The following is an 18,570-nucleotide window of genomic DNA, read 5'->3' as shown; positions in this document are numbered from 1 at the left end:
TGCAGAGAAACATGACAGTCATTTCAGCTATTTTTAAAAATTTAATTCAAACTCTTTCATCAAACATTTCAGTTTCTAACCAAAATGCTAAACAGATTCAAAGAACACAAGTGTAATAATGTTCATTATGATCAAAAGCTGCTTAAGTCAGGAATTTAAAGATGATTTGAAGGAATTTGAAGGTGATTTCAAAACACTTAAACATAGTACTTAATAAATAACAAAGAATTTAAACTATGTAAATGTCAAATTTAACATTTAATAACTTAAAGTAAAATCATACATGATGTTAGAAACTACAAAGTACATGAGAGATTCTAACATCAATGTGCAGCTAAACCCTGTAAACCCTTTATGAATAAAGTCAACAGATGTTCACATTCAGGAGAACAGCTCTCGAGTCACTGGTAATTAAAAACAGGCGGTGATAAAGACAGCCTATTCCTGCAGTGTCATCTATCTCGACATCAGCAGTGACGCAGCCTTTGTAATACGGGCTTAAGAGTTTGGGATGAGCAGTGCCCGTGCTGTCCAGCAGAGAGCGAGCTTGTGGCACAATGATCCTGCTGCAGAGATGACGAGTGGCGTCAACATGGAGCACTGGGTTAAAAACTTCAGCCCTGACTCTGGTTCAGTCTAGGCTGAATGAACTCACTTTGGTTATTGAGGATTGTGTTTTAATTACCTTAGTGGTGCCCAGCCGTGCCTCCAGCTCTCTGCACTCCTGCTGCAGGGCAGCAATCTCCTTGTCCTTAGACAGCAGTGTATCAGCATGCTGGGCTAGATCACGAGCTCGCTGACGGGCAAATGCTCTTTTATACTGTTCCACTGACCCAGGTCTCATCAGTGATGGGCAATTCACCTGGTGAAGGAAAAACAGATTGATCAGCAGCAAGAAATTCAGGTCTTGAATACATGAAGGGAAACTTAGGAGGTTACTGCAGGACAAATTACTTTACTTCTACAGAACAATCCAAAACATTGTGGTATCCAGGAATTGCGTAGGCGCTCTTCACTGTTCTACTAGTGCTGTCAGAGTGAGGACAGTAGTTCTGCTTGGAGGCCAGCCATGAATAACTACTATGTGCTACCTACATCCAGGATTTTTGTTGCTGTAGGTATATTATGACTATATGAGGAGCAGCAAGAGCTGAAGACAAAGTGTAAAGTTTCTCCTTTGGTTCCCTCAGCCTGGTGGACAGAATCACAAATGATGCACTTCTGAAAGACGCCATAACATTCTTTGTTTAGTTTGTCTTTATTATGACGTGAACATCATTTGTAAATAGACTAGACATCAGCCCAAAAAATAACAATTAATTGTCTAGTTTAAAAAATTATTTTTGTGTTGAAATGTGAAAAATGGTTGTTCGAGGATCTTCTGAGGGAAAAAACTAAATTCTGAATCAGTTAAAAACTCAAAGAACAATGCATATTCAGCTAAATCTATTGCTGTGTACGTGTTTGGCTGCAGGTGTTTATTTTAGAGCTTTCCATGTCCCTCATGGTATAAAAAAAAAAGCACATTTCATTATGTCTTCACGGCATTTTTTTCTCTTAGTTCTTCATCAAATTACAGCACACATCAATTCCCCAAAGCAAGTGTTTTTCCCTTGGTTTGCTATGAAGCTTTAAAGATCATATTTGGAAAGTGTTACTGTAAAATAAGTCCATCTGTTTTTCTAGCATCTCAGGCTTGAAATAAACTGATTGTTTTATGATTTTCCCTTTAAATCCGTGTGCTTTATGGCCATATGTAAAAGGAGTGTATGGTTACAAAGCCCAAAAACATAGAAAGTGAACAGCCTGTAACTCTTTGGGTGGAGGGCTTGTCTTTGGTTGCTTTGTTAGATCATGTTGTAAAAAGCCTTTACTATCCATCATTTCCTCAACAGAGCCACTTTGTACAACTCCAAGTACCACAAAAAAAAGACCCAGCAATTACTCTTCTATATAAGAAACTTCAGTCCTGTTGACTGGTTTTATTGTTTAACTGTAAAGTCTCCAGCCGCTTCATCGGATCTTCAGCTCTCACTGGAGCGATTCGCAGCCGAGTGTGAAGCGGCTGGGATGAGAATCAGCTCCCCCAAATCCGAGACCATGGTCATCAGCCGGAAAAGGGTGAAGTGCCTTCTCCGGGTCGGCAATGAGGTCCTGCCCCAAGTGGAGGAGTTCACGTATCTCGGGGTCTTGTTGATGAGTGAGGGAAGGATGGAGTGGGAGATCAACAGGCGGTGCAGCGTCTGCAGTGATGCGGACTCTGCACCGGTCTGTCGTGGTGAAGAAGGAGCTGAGCCAAAAGGCAAAGCTCTCGATTTACCGGTCGATCTACGTTCCTACCCTCAGCTATGGTCACGAGCTGTGGGTAGTGACCGAAAGAACAAGATCGTGAGTACAAGCGGCCGAAATGAGTTTTCTCCGCAGGGTGGCCGGGCTCTCCCTTAGAGATTAGGATGGAGATCCGAGAGGGGCTCAGAGTAGAGCTGCTGCTCCTCCACATCGAGAGGAGCCAGATGAGGTGGCTCGGGCATCTGGTCAGGATGCCTCCTGGTGAGGCGTTCCGGGTACGTCCCACCGGAAAGAGGCCCCGCGGAAGACCTAGGACACCCTGGATGGACTACATCTCTCGGCTGGCCTGGGAACGCCTCGGGATCCCCCCGGATGAGCTGGTGAATGTGGCCGGGGAGAGGGCAGTCTGGGTTTCCCTGCCTGGGCGACCCAACTCTGGATAAGCGGCAGAAGATGGATGGATGGATGTAAAGTCTCCAAAACTACAGGAAACCCCTGAAGTATCAGCACACTGAGCAGCTAACACAGATGATGCCATCACTGGCTGAGGAACAATTAGAGATCAGGTAAAGTCAATAACAACGACTGACTATGATCTTTTATCGGCTCATGGGTTTTAATGTTTTAACTGGTGGTAAGTTTGGGAAAAATAAATAACTATGAGACAAACAACTCCACAATGTGTAATCCCAAAACATGACAACATACCTCACTGTGCATAACAGCAGCTTTTACAGGAGTTTGTAGTGGGACCTGTTCTTGTTTACGGATATGGGTTCACCCATGATAAATAATGTCTTGTTTTAGTCAGATCAACCAACCAATCAGCGCAGAGCTTTTGTAAAAACACAGGAACTAAACCGGAGCTTCAGACAGAAAGTGACATCATTTTTTTTTTTTAACCAAAAAATGAGCATGGATTTATAAATTAAATCTAACACCTAAAACAGTTTGAGTGATGTAATTTTTTTAAAATAGGAAAATTTAAATAACGTAATGTTGCTATATTATCTACAGGAATACAAATAATGGTTTTATGGTGACATATTTAATAGTTCTGAAAGCTGTAGGTATATTTTAACAAGGATGCCATTCACTGCAAGTTTTGATGCCCCATCCCTACTTGTGATCAGCCATTGTGACGATGGGATGGTTTGGGCAGTGGTGCATGAAAAGAAATCATTTGCAGCATTGTTGTCAGAGTGGGGACAAGCACACTGTTGAGGAAGGGAATTATACCACTTTGAGGTTGGCCTCCTGTAGTTTCCGAGCCCTCTCTTCCAGCCTCTTAGCGAGAACAGCCAGCTCGGTGTTCTTTCTCCTCAATCTCCTGACCTTCTCCTCAGTCTCTGGAGCACTGCTCTTCCGCTAAACACATGGAAAACAAATATCATCAGACAGTGCCTGCGGCAAACGTTAACACAGAAATACCAAACAAAAGTTATTCAGGATTGTTATTTTTAACAATCTGAAGAGGGATTCAGTAGATAACTTGTCTGAAATCATCTACACGTACGGTAAAGGCAAAAACAATCTGGCAACTTTTAAGGTGAATAACTGCCTGGGAAACCAGAAACTGAGCAAGCAGTAACATCTTTTTGTTGCGGCACCTGGCCTACTTTCTACAAAGGCTTCCATCAAGGCTACACAGTGTTATTTTTAGTCTCACCAGCAGGCCATTCTCCTCCCTCAGTGTGGTGCAGGTCTTCTCCAGCTCGTCGAGGGCTCGCAACAGTTCTGAGTTCTGACGCAACAGGAAACCATAATCTGTACCATTCTGTAAAAACAAGCAAAGAAAGATGTTTCTATCTTTACACCAATTACAAAAGAGTATCACTTTCTGTTTTTAGTAAGAGGAATTGATTTCCATTTTAGTAGAAGTGCTTATTAAATGACTGAAACAGAAAATGTTCTCATTGTTTACATTGTGCTGCCTAACGGTGGCAGACAGATGACAGCCCAGTGAACAGGCTTTTCATTAGACCCGCTTATTCAGTCCACAAATGCCACTGAACACCTATAACAATACATCACGTCAGCATAATGGGAAGGAAAGCTTTTTCTCACTCTGTGTTACGAGATAGACTAAAGCTCTAATGTCTTTATTCCTCCTAGATGCTCTGTGTATTCAACAATGGCCTCAGTTTACTGTGATCTCTGATTTGTTATAGCTCTACAGAGCCTTAGGTCATTTTCAATAATGTTTGGTTTGTTCAGTTTGTATAAAAAACAACTCATTCATGATCACCATGAGGCTAAAACATGTTTTTAAGTGAAACTGGGAATCTCTCTTCAGCTTTCAGGTTTATCCAGTGATAGCTGCGCCACACAGGAACTAACTTGTAGTACAAATTAAACAGTTAGAAATGAAAAATGAGAAATAGGCATTCAACTAATTCCCAAAGACATTTGAAACCACATGTCTGTTCAATGAGTTTGTTATTTTGGGAGCCTTAAGGGAAGAGACAGCTGAGCAGAGCAGCAGTCAGTGTGGCAGATCATCAATATGGGAATGAAGACTGTAATGAGGTGTTTAGTAGCCACTTGGTTGGCTGTTCATTTAAATGGAAGGGTGGCCACTCTGCTTCGGTGTCAGGGGTTCTTAAACGGGCCCCGAGGCTCAGAGGATCAGGCTGACGAAGCACCAGCCATACATGAATGCAATGGCCGCAGAGACAGGAGACAAATAAAGCAGAAACAAGATTTATTCACATATAAATCAGCAGGAGACCTGATGTGATGTGCATCTAGTCTATATTAAGGTATCAACACAAACAAAAAACAGACACCTTTACAGAAGCACATTAACAGCTACATCAAACATCCTCATGACATTGTGCAGCATGAAGGTCATGTTACTGTCATTTTGATAATGTTGTCCTGGTAACTGCAGATGATGGACTCTCTGGTGCCTCCCTGTAGTGTCTTCAGTGCTGCTGTGCTTTAACACTGAGAACGGTTTACTAAAACAGCAGCACTGGACATCCTGTCTGAACAGCTTCCCAGAAAGCAAAAAATGTTTTCTTTGAAATGTGGCCCACCTCTGAAGTTTTGGCTTGGCCCATATTTTGCCTTGACTTACAGCGTTGACACCGATGAGTGTCGCTGCTGAAACTCAGCTACATCACCACCACATGTGGCCCACAAGTCACTTGCCAATGGCATAACTGAGCCTGAAGTGCCGGATAAAGCCCACACAGTTAGAATGACTACATATTTTCAGAGTGAACCCATGCAGACAATATTTTGATAATAATAATAATAATAATAATAATAATAATAATAATAATAATAATAATAATAATAATAATAATACATTTTAAATGTATTGCACTTCATATTACAGGGAATCTCAGAGTGCTACAGAAAACTGGAAAAAAGAGTCTATAAAATACTATTTAGAAGAAGGCTTTTTAAAAAAAAGACATTGAAAAAAAATTGAATTGTTTACATAAAATCTGGTGAGAACTTAATTATTAACCTAAAATGTTTTGAAGAACTTTGACAGCAAAGGAAAAATTAGGCTATAAATGCAAAATCACACTGTGACGGATTGCCTGCTGTAGCTAAAAAGAGAATATATATTTGAGAACATTTCCAGTGCTATCTAAAGTAAGTGTGACAGCTTGCAGTCAAAGCAATGATTTAATAAACATTTGTCACCACTGGCAAAAAAACGATGCCTCATGGACAACATACGTAATCAACTTAGACACAAAGTCAGCAAGTAAACTCTTTAAATTGGGATCCTTTCTTCAGACTCAGCTTACATAATAAAAGACAATGTTTCTCCCAGGGAAAGAAAAACAGGAAGCAAAGGCTGATGCCAAATAACACAAAACTGGACTGAAAATCGGTGGCAGCAGGTCTCATGGAGTCAAGAATTCTCCCCAGAGACAGACCTCAACATAACTGAAGCAGTGGGATCGTCTTGACATTCAAAGGGAAACGACATCTAAAGAAGAGCTTTGGATTATTCTTAAAAAAGCCGGGTGAACTATTTCTGAGGACCACTTAAAAAGATTACAGGAAAGTTTGTCGAAGACGGTTCAGGTCGTGTTGGAGAACAAAAGGGTCAAACCAAATTCTGACATTCAGACTTGTTAGAATTGTGCCAACCCTGTTATTGCCTCAGTATTCTGTGTTGTTTCACTTGTGCCTGTAGTTTTCAACATGTGGATACTCATGCTTCCCGTTTCCATGGCAATATGTGAGGAAATAAAAAGTAGCTCAACTAAATATCCTTAAATAAATAAAAATAAATAATGTCATATCCTGTGTTTTCTCTTTTTGTATAATTTTCTTTTTAAAAACACATATTTTGATAAGATTTTTCAGCAACAGTCATTTGACGGGCTCCCTTAACTACGCGCCGTGGTAATCAGGTGACATCAGCCTCACATCATGTCTGTGTTGTATTATGCTTCTTTATGAATGGATCATCCTTCTGCTGCAGGTACTAGCAAACAAGACAAAACGAAAAACCCTTCCATTTTAAAATCTTATTAAAACAAAATGTTAACACAGTAACAGAGAACTATCTGGAATAAAATAAAAACAAAACTCTAGTTCAGGGCTACTCAATTCGGTCCTACGAGGGCCGCAATCCAGCAGGTTTTCCATGTATTCCTGCACCAACACACCTGAGTCAAATTAGGTGGCTCTAACAGCCAATCAGGTTCTACACAATGACTCATTAATTTGACTCAGGTGTGTTGGTGCAGGAATACAAGGAAAACCTGCTGGATTGCGGCCCTCGTAGGACCAAACTGAGTAGCCCTGCTCTAGTTTATAGTTTTCTCCTGATGCTGCAGAAACTAATGCATCAGAGATGAAGTGCCATACAATACAAACAAGCAATCAGTCCAGGCTCTACACTCAACCATTTAATCAGGAGCATCTTTAAAAGCAAAAATAAATCTAACAAATATGTGGCGCCACAGGGTAAGAATCTCTTTTTACCTTCTTGTTTGATGAGGCAAAGGGGCACATTGAGAAACTACACAGTAGCTTTTCAAAAAATCCTAAAAGCAGCACTTTATTATCAAAGCATTTGCTGTGCAGATGATGCATTTTTCAGGACACGATGCTTATATAACCATGCTGAGTCGCTGTAATGTTCAGGATAAGATATGCAAATTCCCAAACTCTGTGTATTAAATTTTGAATGATTACATCATAACTAAATGCAAAATGTAAAAGGTATTTAGGGGTATAACTCAGATTACAAAAAAAAAAAAAAGAACAGAGTGTGTGTCACATTTCAGGAAAAATACATTCACATTATGATCAGTTTGTTAAAAATGAGGCATCTGCTTGCATAAAAAAAAGCATAATCTGGTGAGATAATGCAGCAAAGGACTTTTAAAGAGGTGTTTCATGCACTTCTTCATCTACTTGCTCTCTGTGGAGGCTGCTTCTGCCCCTGCTGACAACATCAAAACTTTTATTTTATCTCTTAAATAAAAGTGAATCAAACTGTAAATCCACCAGATCAACGGAAGATCGCTGAGCTTAAAGGAGCGTTATTAATCCAGGTCAGCTTTCTAAATGAAGCCATTACTTCTTGCTTTAAAAGCTAAATCTAAAGAGCGGTTTAAAATGTTTTGTCTTCTAAAGTTGATCACACAGCAGCTCATCTCTAACATTAAGGTATAAAACCAGCGAATGCCCCTGAATTAACACTGACAGTTATCTCAGCAGAAACTGCTACAACCTCAATTAGTTTCCCTCGTGTCAGCCGGGGAGATGTCATTGATTAAAACATGAAACCATCTGTGTCAGGCTACCAACACCCTGCACCACACACTGCTAACTTGCTGTAAAAGGTAAGATTAGTCAGCTCAGAGATCAACCTGTAAATCCTTGAGACTTATTTTACCATCAGTCGGGGGAGTCATACAGTCCATGCACCCCAGTCTTCCTCACAGGACGGTGAAGCTAAAGCACAATCAATCATCCTTAGAGGAAGGCCAGAGTGAACTCATCTTCCCCTGCCTCTATTCTCATTCTAATGAACTTGGAGTCAGTCCATGTCAATTAATTGTTCCTTGGGAGTAATACTGTAATACACTGGGGGCTTTTCCTGAGGCATGAGGTAATCAGGCTTCTTCCAGCTCTTGTTTCCTGCTTTGGCAGAGAAAAAGGCTGCAGGTGGTGAGGTCTACCCAAGGCCAGTATACATATTAGCATTCATCCAGTTCTCCTCCATCACAGCAGTGCTGTTTTCACATTGACCTGGCTCAGGCGAGCAAGGCAGATGCGACTCAGTAGCAGGCGGGCTGGGGTCTCTCCACAAACGTCTGTCAGGAAGGCTTGAGACATGGTCTGGGCAGACGATGTCCTTCATCTGTCTGCTATAACTGTGAATACAAGTACTAACTGAGGGGAGTCCTGCATTCACTCTAGGTTAATCCGTGGGGTGTTAGAACATTTTTACACCTTCATTTGGTCTCTTTTGCTTTGACATTTCACTTTAATTTTAACAAGCCAAACCACCACAACCATGTCATGCAGTTACATCAGCTGTGATACTAATAATAGTAATAATAATAATAATTAATATTAGTAATAATAATAATAATGATAATAATACCCCCCCCCCCCCCTCACTTTTTTTTTTTTTAGAATTTCTCCATTTGCTCTTATGACTGATAAAAAAAAATGAAAATAAAGATGGGGCTTTATTTTAAAAACAGTCTAAATTGCCTTCTGATTATATGGGTTAGCTACTCTTTGAGTAGTCCTTCTAAATTTTCTGGAACATTTGCTTTTTATTTCCTGGTGATTCCTTTGAAGCTTTAAAGTACAAGAAACATACAGGAATTTTCCCAGATTTTATACAACAGCTTGTGTAAAAAAATATAAAAAGTTTAGGCAGAAAACATAAATTCAGATTATGTGGACAGCAGACAGATTTATAGAGAGAAATAAGAGATTAAATCTTAAAGTCGATGTAAGCAAGCTAAAACAAAAAACTGCTCTCACAGGGCTTATTATCCAATAGTCCTCATGTTTCTCAGACTACCTGAAGATAAAACATGTCCTCCTTTACGTTCAATAAATTTCTACATTCTTCTATTTTAATAAATGCTGGAAACGTTACGACTAAATATAGAAGGCTATCTGAGCAAAGAAAGGGCTCAGGAGGAGACTTGGAGAGCTGAGCAACAAAAATTGGATGAGATAATTAAAATTTCAGAGATTTATGTTTACATATTCATAAGGTCGCATGAGCAGATTGTTCTTTTGTCTGGGATCCACGGCGAGCTTTTGTAAGGCGTATGGAAATGTCTGGGTTACATAGAAACGCCAACATCAGCGTTTTTAAGCTGACAGATAGAAATCCCCCACTGAAAGCCTCGGAGGAGACTGAAAACAAGACAAAGACACACACACAGGCAAACACACACTCATGCATCTCCATGTGTTTCTTTGTTGGACATGATAACAGAAGCAGGAGTGAAAAAGCTGTAATTGTGTAACATCACAGACATGCATACAGTTTGTACATTAGCCATGCTTCCAGTGTAAAGCAATCCGCTCTGATATTACATCGACTGTATCAGCTCTCCTGACTTTCCCACAGAAACAGCTGATGAAGTTTAGAAGACAAAATAATAACATACAGCAGGGCTACATTTACTGCCTGCATGTATAAAAAGAGCAGTAACAGAGCAACAAGACCTTAAAGGGAACTGCTGCAATGTGGTAGTTATTTTTATAACCATGACTCCGGCAGTTTGCTTTTTAGGAGACAGAAAAATTTTCTTTCTTGAGAATAAAGAACTTCCCTACATACGTTCCCTACACTTCTGTGGGAGAAGCTGCAGTTAGTCAGGTTATGCTTCTTCTATAACTATTTATCTGCTACGGAGATTCATGCTGTGGCATGAAAGAGTCAGGCTGATAAATCTGGAAATTCCTTCATTTATCCAGGATGCTTTCTGTGCTCCCAGCAATAATTAAAACTATTTTTACACAGCAAACTGAAAAAATAGCAAGTAGCTGAAGCAATAACTTACTGAACACCGTTTTATTTAACAGCAAAGAGGGTAAAAATTGTCTTAAAAAGGTGGTGGTGGCAGTCTTTTCTCCCGATGCTAACGGACTAAACATTTTCAGTAAAGTGGTAAAGTTAGGAAATAAGTTATTCTTTATCTTAAACCCCATTTCAACTGAGGTGTCCGGCTCAGGACGGGATGGTTTGATCTCTGTTGTGTTTCCACATCGAACCGTACCCTAGCCTGGGATGTGGAGTATAAGCCAGATAGTGATAGATGCGTTAGCTGAAAAATAGCCTGATCTCATAGTGGAGCTAATTATAAACAAGAAGAACGCGACACAAACAAAAGATGAGAAGAGAGGACTTCCACCAGTTTGTGTTCGTTCTTCTTGGGGGAAAAAAAACTCTGCATGTTTAAACTTGGCTCTGCTGCTGCTTTGTTCTTAGTGCCGAGTCGCACAGGAAGGGACGGTTTTTTAGACCAATCAACGGACTCCAGTGTATCATGCTCCACCTTTTTGGGTCAGCTAAGTAAAGCCCTGTTTCCATGAACAGGTCCTGGTTGGTACATGATGGCTCAGTCTGCATTTCTTTTTTTCGCTTTTCCACAGGCAGTAAGAGGAGTGAAAGAAAGTCTGATCTGACTCGTCCTACTTTCCGATCCAACCCACAACGGTGGAGCTTGACACACTAATTGGTTAACAGGTTGAAAGACTTATCTCTTCCTGTGCGATTCAGCACTAAGAACAATGTGGCAGGTTTAACTATATTCTGAGTGTTCTGTTGTTTAAAACCACATGTCAACAAGGAAGAACACAAACTGCTGGATGCCCACCATTCTTGTCTTTTGTTTCTGTATTGTGTTTTTCTTTGTAATGATATAAAGAATGTGTTGCCAGGTAAAGGTACAGTTGGCTGTGGAAACGCAACAAAGATCAGGGTTTACTAAACCAAACTGCATCCAACTGTCCCATCCTGAGCTGGACATGTTGGTGGAAATAGGACTTAAGATTGGGACCCTAACGGAAGGGTCCTAAAAAGGAGGAGACAAGTCGGATTTAATCTGGCACCTTTCCCAGTTTTGGGCTGTGTCATGAAGGACCTGTTAATCCTAAAATGTTTTTTTTGTACCAGGCTTTAAACATGTTTATTTCTGCTGTGAAGTTGGACTTTTTAACACAGGAGTATATGGAGACTGACTCTGTTTGGGAGCAAGCCCCTAGTGGATGAGGGGGGACCTGCCACATGTTGCCACTTGGTACCAATCCGGACTCATTAGTGGAAACAGGACTTAAGTCTCCCGTGCAGCATCAGTGGTTTCTGAAGGTTTCCTGAACATCACCCATCACTCATTTTTAACTTAATAACCATTTTCATTTGCAATAGCAAATAAAAACGCTGCTCGTCTGTATACAAATATGTCACAAAAAAGTAAGTTCATAATGTTTTTAAGTATGGCTGATTCTAAATTTATATATTACTAAACCACTCTTTCCAAGCCCTACTGTCATACTACAATAGGCTGCAGCCTGTTCAAAAGGTAAAAATAAAAAGCCCAAAAAGACAATCCCTGTAAAACTTTGTCATGCTAAGGAAAAAAAAAGTTTAACAAACCTGAGATCCTTTCTGGGAAAAAAAAAGAATTACAAACTTGTTTGTGGCTTGTTTATAAAAGCAGCTCCCTCCTTGTGCTCATATATAAGTCATGAGGAAGCTCTCAAGTGTCCTCTTCAATCCCGTCCTATATTCATCACAACTCATCTCCCGGGGGTACCTGATGGTGACAGATTAGGGGGTTTCTCATATGGCAAGAACAAAGGACCAACACAAGACACCCCATAACTGCCCCCACCCCAGGCCTTCAGCAATCGACTACTAAAACCCCTCAAACAAAAGTCATCTGATGGAGGTTGTGTAAAAATTAAATTTCCCTCTTTTACATCAAACATATGGATGATATCAGATGTAAATATTTACACTGTATGAACTTTATCATTTATTTATGACAAATTATGACAAATGTCATGATGAACTCTCAAACATCTGTAGTTTATAGTGCATCTAATATCCTGGGTTTGGTCTGGCTTATGGTTATCTTGGGCTTCTTCCTACAAAACCTACACAACACAACAGTAATCAAAATCCACACAGACATGGCCGCCTCATCATCTCACGGTCTATAGATAAAAATGTCAGAATCCCTTGAGCATGCAAGGGCTTAATAGTGTTAGACATGCAGAGAACGTCTGGCCTTTTAAACAGGGAAAGGATGAACAGAAGGGTCACCAAATTATTTCATTAAGTGCAGTGTCAGCAGAAAATAGATAGGAGAGAGGCGGGGACACAATGTGGCGGAGATGATTTGTTTCTCCCCGACCCTCCACAGGCACACAGTGAGCTTCAAAAGGAAATAACCCTTCATCTTGTCAAGGAAAATTGCATATGCATAAGAGCCCGTCGACCCCCTGCTATCACACCAGCACCAATTGAGTTTGTGGAGATTTGCAGGAGTGGCTTTACAGGGTCTACTTAAATATTTAAAACCACATTGGTCATCACATTAAGGAAATAAATGTGTGAATGGGTCATATTCTGCAAATAAACAGCTCTTGGCTTAATAGTGTATTTACCATTTTTACATTAAATGACAAGCTGAGAAGTGTCCTAAATTCAACACCTGTGTAGTTCCTTTCTTTGATGTGACTGATGTTAAATTGTCTTCGTTAACAGGCTATTTAATGCAACCAGTCAAAGGGAACAAATAACAAAAAATGGGTACATCATTCAGCTAGATTCATTCTCCAGATTGCCCTGACCCCCACAAGATGCAGTGCACTCAGCCAGAAATGGAAGTGCATAGATGTGATTGCAAAAAGCCTCCAATCAGCCCCAAAGGGACCTCAGCGGTAATCTTGAAGTCCCCCCTCAAAAAAAATTTAAATTCTTCTTCCTCCATCACTGTCATCGCTGCAGCTTTCCACAGCCAGCATCTCATCACTCTGAGCTAACTGATAAAGAGCTCAAATAAAAAATTCCCCTGGGGGTTTCCAGCTGAAAAAATTCCCATTTCTCCATCGTTGTCAGCTGCAAACAACTTCGACATTTTATATCTTTGTTGGAAATGTTTAAGTTATTGATTTTACTGTCCTTCACACCACCTCCTGACAGATTGCTGAACAGAACATTAAATCTGCTACAGTAGCAGCTCTTTTACAGGCAACAATCAAAAGAACTGAAATAAAAAGGCATTGAGATTGATAATTTAACATCTCTAATCTCTGAGGTCAAATAGCAAAATCTCAAAGGCTTTGCTGTGACAGCAACAGCATTGCTTTATTAAAGAATATATTTAAAAAAACACACTATATACAGTATGCGGTTCTTTTTCTCCACTTTCAGAGACCAATAAGCATATTGGGGCAATGTGGGGTTTAATCCACCAAGGAAACTTCCACAGATCAACTTTCCAGCTAGAAGATCTGTCACTAAACACAGACACATAGACCTTGTAGGACAGGACATCAGAAGGTCAAAACACACAACCATGCTGGTTTATCCAAACACCAACACAATGCCCCATAACAAACCCACACAAGTCACAGCCACAAAATGCATATCTGGTACAGGAACTCCTGTGTGATCTTTCCTGACATCCAGTGGGCCAACAAAACCAGCTTCCCTTTTATCCTCCAGACGATAACATTTTCACTTGTGAAGGGGAACAATGTGATCGTCAGTTTAATCTTAGCATGTCATACAGGAAGTAGCAGCTGCACAACACCAAATTTGGAAAAAGGTTAATAAATGTAGAAAAAAAGAAAGTCAAGCACCTTTTTTGTTGTATAGAAATTTCTTCATACTTAGTTTTTGATTAATAAGAAGTTTAATGGGAACCCCAATTTCATTTTTGGGGTGTAATATCCATAAACAAAGAACAAAGGACTGATGGACAATAACTTCTTATACCCCAACATTTCCAATGATCTCAAGACTTAAAGGGACTCTACGTCGTCACTCGGGTTGCTGGTTCTTTCAACAAATCCAGAAGGGACCCAGGTCTCTGATCAGCGTCCTATTGGAAGTTCCTATGCTTTCCAAGGACATCTTTTTCTTTTAATTGCTATAACGACACATTTGTAATTTCCCTCTGGGATAAATAACATTTTTTTCCATTTAATTTAATTCCATTTTCATAACAAGTCTGCCACTAATGAGTGTGACCTTTTATTTATTAATTTTTTTAAATAAAGGTTAATTAAAAAAAAAAAAAAAACATTTTTTTTCCATTGACATTTTCAACCTTTTTGGATTTACATAAAATTAAACATGGTTACAGATAATTGCAAGCTGCAGCCTGTTCTCTGCGCCATGATTTAAATACATATTGTGAAAGTCCGGTTATAATTACATAACCACTTTAAAAGTCTCCAGTTGCTTACTGCAGTTTAAAGATGGATGTGTGTTCTTGATCCAGCCAAGTGCAAAATATGCTTGTAAATGTAAACATCATTACTTTGATGATGCTGCATTTCCACAGAGAATATATAAAACTGCATGAATATTGGTGTTGTGGTTTTCCTTTTTCTTTCAACCTTCCGGTCTTTGTTCCACTGCTGTGCTTTAACAGTGACTGGAGTGAATGTCTAACGGTTTAATCGAGCATATATTTGGTACATCCCACTAACAGTGCATGTTGTGGAAGTGACACCCAGTCCAGGGGATCCACACCGTAAGTGAAGCGACAGCAGAACATTGTTTAACATTTTTTTTCCCTTCTCATTGCGGCCAGACAGCGGCCAGACACAGCGATGTTTCAGCTGGTGTACAGCGAGGGACTAGCACTCAGGAGATTAGTCTCGCACTCCCCTATCAATTATTCACAAGGTATAACAAGGCTGGCCAGTAAAACCCGCTTACATGTATGAATAGATGCATGTAAATTTTGCCACATGAATGAAGGAATTTTGAGTCCGTCCTTAAGTGAAACAACATGTTTTCTTCCTGCATCATGTCCAACATCAGGTGAGTATCTCTGCTTTAAAACTATTATATAAAAGTTTTAACACACACATTAATCTGACATTATGTAATCTTTATTTATGGTCTACAGCTACAATTGCCTGAGGCATGACAATCTGTGCCACCTACATCCTGCATCCATTTTAATCTCAGTCTGGCTAATAAAATACCTTAAAATAACCACAACAACCACATGAATAAAGATAAAATGAGCCCTACCAACAGCACCAAAAACCTTTTTCTTTTTTTTTAAAAAAAAATATGGGTAAACACAGTAAAGCAAGCTGATTAAATTCTGTTATTAGAACTATTACTCTGGAGGGTACCATGTATTCAAAACTAGCAGGCCTGGAGCTTCAACAATATGAAGGGGTGAAAATCCACCGTAATCCACTTGCTGTGTTGGGCTACAGTTCCTGGTAAGTCTAACATTTTGAGATATAATATAGTTTTTTTTCATTTGGACTAGACTGCGGGCATCAGTCCTGTACCGGAGAACTTGGAGTTAGCAGCCGTCTCTTACCATGGCCTGATATCTGTGTTTCCTAAACAGGGTGGCTTTGCATAGGGGTGATTTATTCACTTTAGGAGGGATATTAACAGGGAGCATAACTACAGGTCTCATACCACAGATTAATATGCACCTTTAATCTGTTGTCTCTTCCTCTGATCTTAGACAGCACTCTTTCATCCTGTCCCCATGCTCTATTCAATGCTCACATATCATCTGTCTTTGTGACTTTGTATAAAAAAATCTGTCTACAATTGCATAATTTGTTGATTATTTGATAAGTGTAATAAGTCCTTTTGGTGTCCCATCCATACTCTGTTTTGTCCTCTCTGTTATTTGTCTTCTCTACTTAGGGGCCATCCCCACGACGCCGGACTGCAACAAAACTGCAAAAGTATTTTAGCAAACCATCCTTTCATCCCCACGAAGCCAGGGATTAGCCTCCATGAAACCGACCATGTCTAAAGCCAGGTACCAAGGTGGATCGGTTTGAGTCCTCCACCGTCTGCGGTACTGTGCGGACAGCTTTGTGGTGTTACTCTTTAGCACCCCCCACAGCCTGTAGTATGTACTACAGCGGTGTCGTGAGGATGTTGAAGCTCTTCTCCCAGTTTCCGCCACTGTTTTCACCCATGAACTGGCTTCGGTGCCATGTGGACATAGTCTTAATCTCTTTCCATTTGATAAAAGTTCTGTTAAGCAAACAGTTCATGGAGAGGGCCAAGCTCTGAAATGTGCATCAGATTGCTGATTGCTCCTTCACGTGCTGAATCCAGGTTCACATGATTTCAGTTACCTATAGTTACTTATTTTTTGTTGCTGTCAGTGTCAAAGCTTCCTTGTGAGGTATTATGGTCTGTAGACCTGTTTTTCTGTAATGAGAAATGTCCCTGTTAGCAGCAGTTCCAATGAAAATGAGTGTGCACCTAGATGTTGTGTTCCTGTTAATGCTGAATGGGGCTGAAGCTCAAAAAAACCTGCAGCTAAAGCAGTGTGATGTGACACAGGACTGAATGCTGATTAAACACGTCACTCACTCAAAGCAGGATATTAATGAACGTTACTGGGTTTTTGACTGATGGAAAAAAGAGAATCATTTTCATCCCTTCAATCAACATCATACTCAACAAGTAGATGCTTGTCTATTCACATATGCAGCTCAGTTGATGGACTAAAGTGAACCTTGTAAGATTTTAGTAAAACTGTGTGTGTGGTGACGTGCAGGACTTGCCCTGTTAATGTAGCATAGCTGAAAAAAAAACAAACAAAAAAAAAAACAGTGCAACCCAAAGAGAGCTTACTGAAAAGTGGCTTTAACACTCGCTGATGCAATTTATTTCCAATACATAATAAAGTTAGTTAACCTGAAACCCGACGTGAACACCACTTCACACACAAATAGGCCTGCAATGTTGAGTCAAAATGGACACAACAGATTAAACCCACACACACATTGGTTACCTAGTAATAAGAGTCCTACCTGCTGCTCTAGTTAAGGTCTTTAATGACATCTGCCTGAGCACAGATTGCGGAAACATTTCAGATATCAGTGCTGCATTTGACAGGTCAACCAGAACATCTCACTAGACCGGCTGAAAAACTGGGTTGGACTTTCTGGCACTGCAAATAATAGGTTAGAGCCCTATTTAAAAGATGGGGTATACTTTGTGTCTATAGGTAACCATAAATCTGACTGAACCAAAATTACCTGTGGAGTTCCCCAAGGTTCCATCCTGGGGCCACTGCTGTTCAACATCTACATGCTGCCACTCGCTCAGATTATTAAAAACGACAAAACATGTTACCGCAGTTATGCTGATGACACACAAATCTACATAACCATCTCACCAGGAGACTACAGTCCGATCCAAACTCTGATGAACTGCATGGATCAAATTAAAGATTGGATGTGCCAGAAAGTCCTTCAGTTAAATGAAGACAAAACTGAAATAATAGTTTTTGGAGCCAAGGAAGCCAGAAATCTGGGAGTAGTCCTGGACTCAGTCCTGGATTCTAGCAGTTATAATAAGACAGTTTTGAAGTCGGCCTGTTATCACTTAAAGAACATATCGAGAATTGAAGGACTGATGACTCAGCAGGATTTAGAAAAACTGTTTCATGCATTTATCTTTATTAGACTGGACTACTGTAAAGCTGTCCTCACAGGTCTCCCTAAAAAGTCAATCAGACACCTGCAGTTAGTCCAGAATGCTGCTGCTCCAGTCTTCACTAAGACCAGTAAAGTACATCCTAGAACTCCAGTCCTCACTAAGACCAGGAACGTAGATCCTAGAACTCCAGTCCTCACTAAGACCAGGAACGTAGATCCTAGAACTCCAGTCCTCACCAAGACCAGTAAAGTACATCCTAGAACTCCAGTCCTCACTAAGACCAGGAACGTAGATCCTAGAACTCCAGTCCTCACTAAGACCAGGAACGTAGATCCTAGAACTCCAGTCCTCACCAAGACCAGGAACGTAGATCCTAGAACTCCAGTCCTCACTAAGACCAGGAAAGTAGATCCTAGAACTCCAGTCCTCACTAAGACCAGGAAAGTAGATCCTAGAACTCCAGTCCTCAGATCTTTATACTGGCTTCCTGTCTGTCAAAGAACTGACTTCAAAATCCTGTTGTTAGTTTACAAAGACCTGAATGGTTTAGGACCAAAATCCATTCAGGATCTTCTGGTTCATTATAAAGCAACCAGATCCCTCAGGTCATCAGGGTCAGGTCTACTTTCTGTTCC

The 18,570-nt window shown here is 40.2% G+C and overlaps 1 protein-coding gene across 2 annotated transcripts in view; it reads right to left on the bottom strand.

The window, feature by feature from the left end:
- Positions 1-18,570, bottom strand: part of LOC121654022 (RIMS-binding protein 2) — a 61,945-nt gene that overhangs the window by 33,411 nt on the left and 9,964 nt on the right. For both annotated transcript variants that reach the window (XM_042007859.1, XM_042007860.1), the window contains exons 4-6: positions 3,959-4,066; positions 3,529-3,657; positions 686-862 (exon numbers count right to left, since the gene is read on the bottom strand). In XM_042007859.1, coding sequence (XP_041863793.1) covers positions 686-862; positions 3,529-3,657; positions 3,959-4,066 — 414 coding nt within the window. The remainder of the gene's footprint in view (positions 1-685; positions 863-3,528; positions 3,658-3,958; positions 4,067-18,570) is intronic.

Source organism: Melanotaenia boesemani, chromosome 15 (genome assembly GCF_017639745.1).
Source record: "Melanotaenia boesemani isolate fMelBoe1 chromosome 15, fMelBoe1.pri, whole genome shotgun sequence".
NCBI lineage: Eukaryota > Metazoa > Chordata > Actinopteri > Atheriniformes > Melanotaeniidae > Melanotaenia > Melanotaenia boesemani.
The sequence above is the reverse complement of the archived record's forward strand: the minus strand, read 5'-3'. Positions and strand labels throughout refer to the sequence as shown.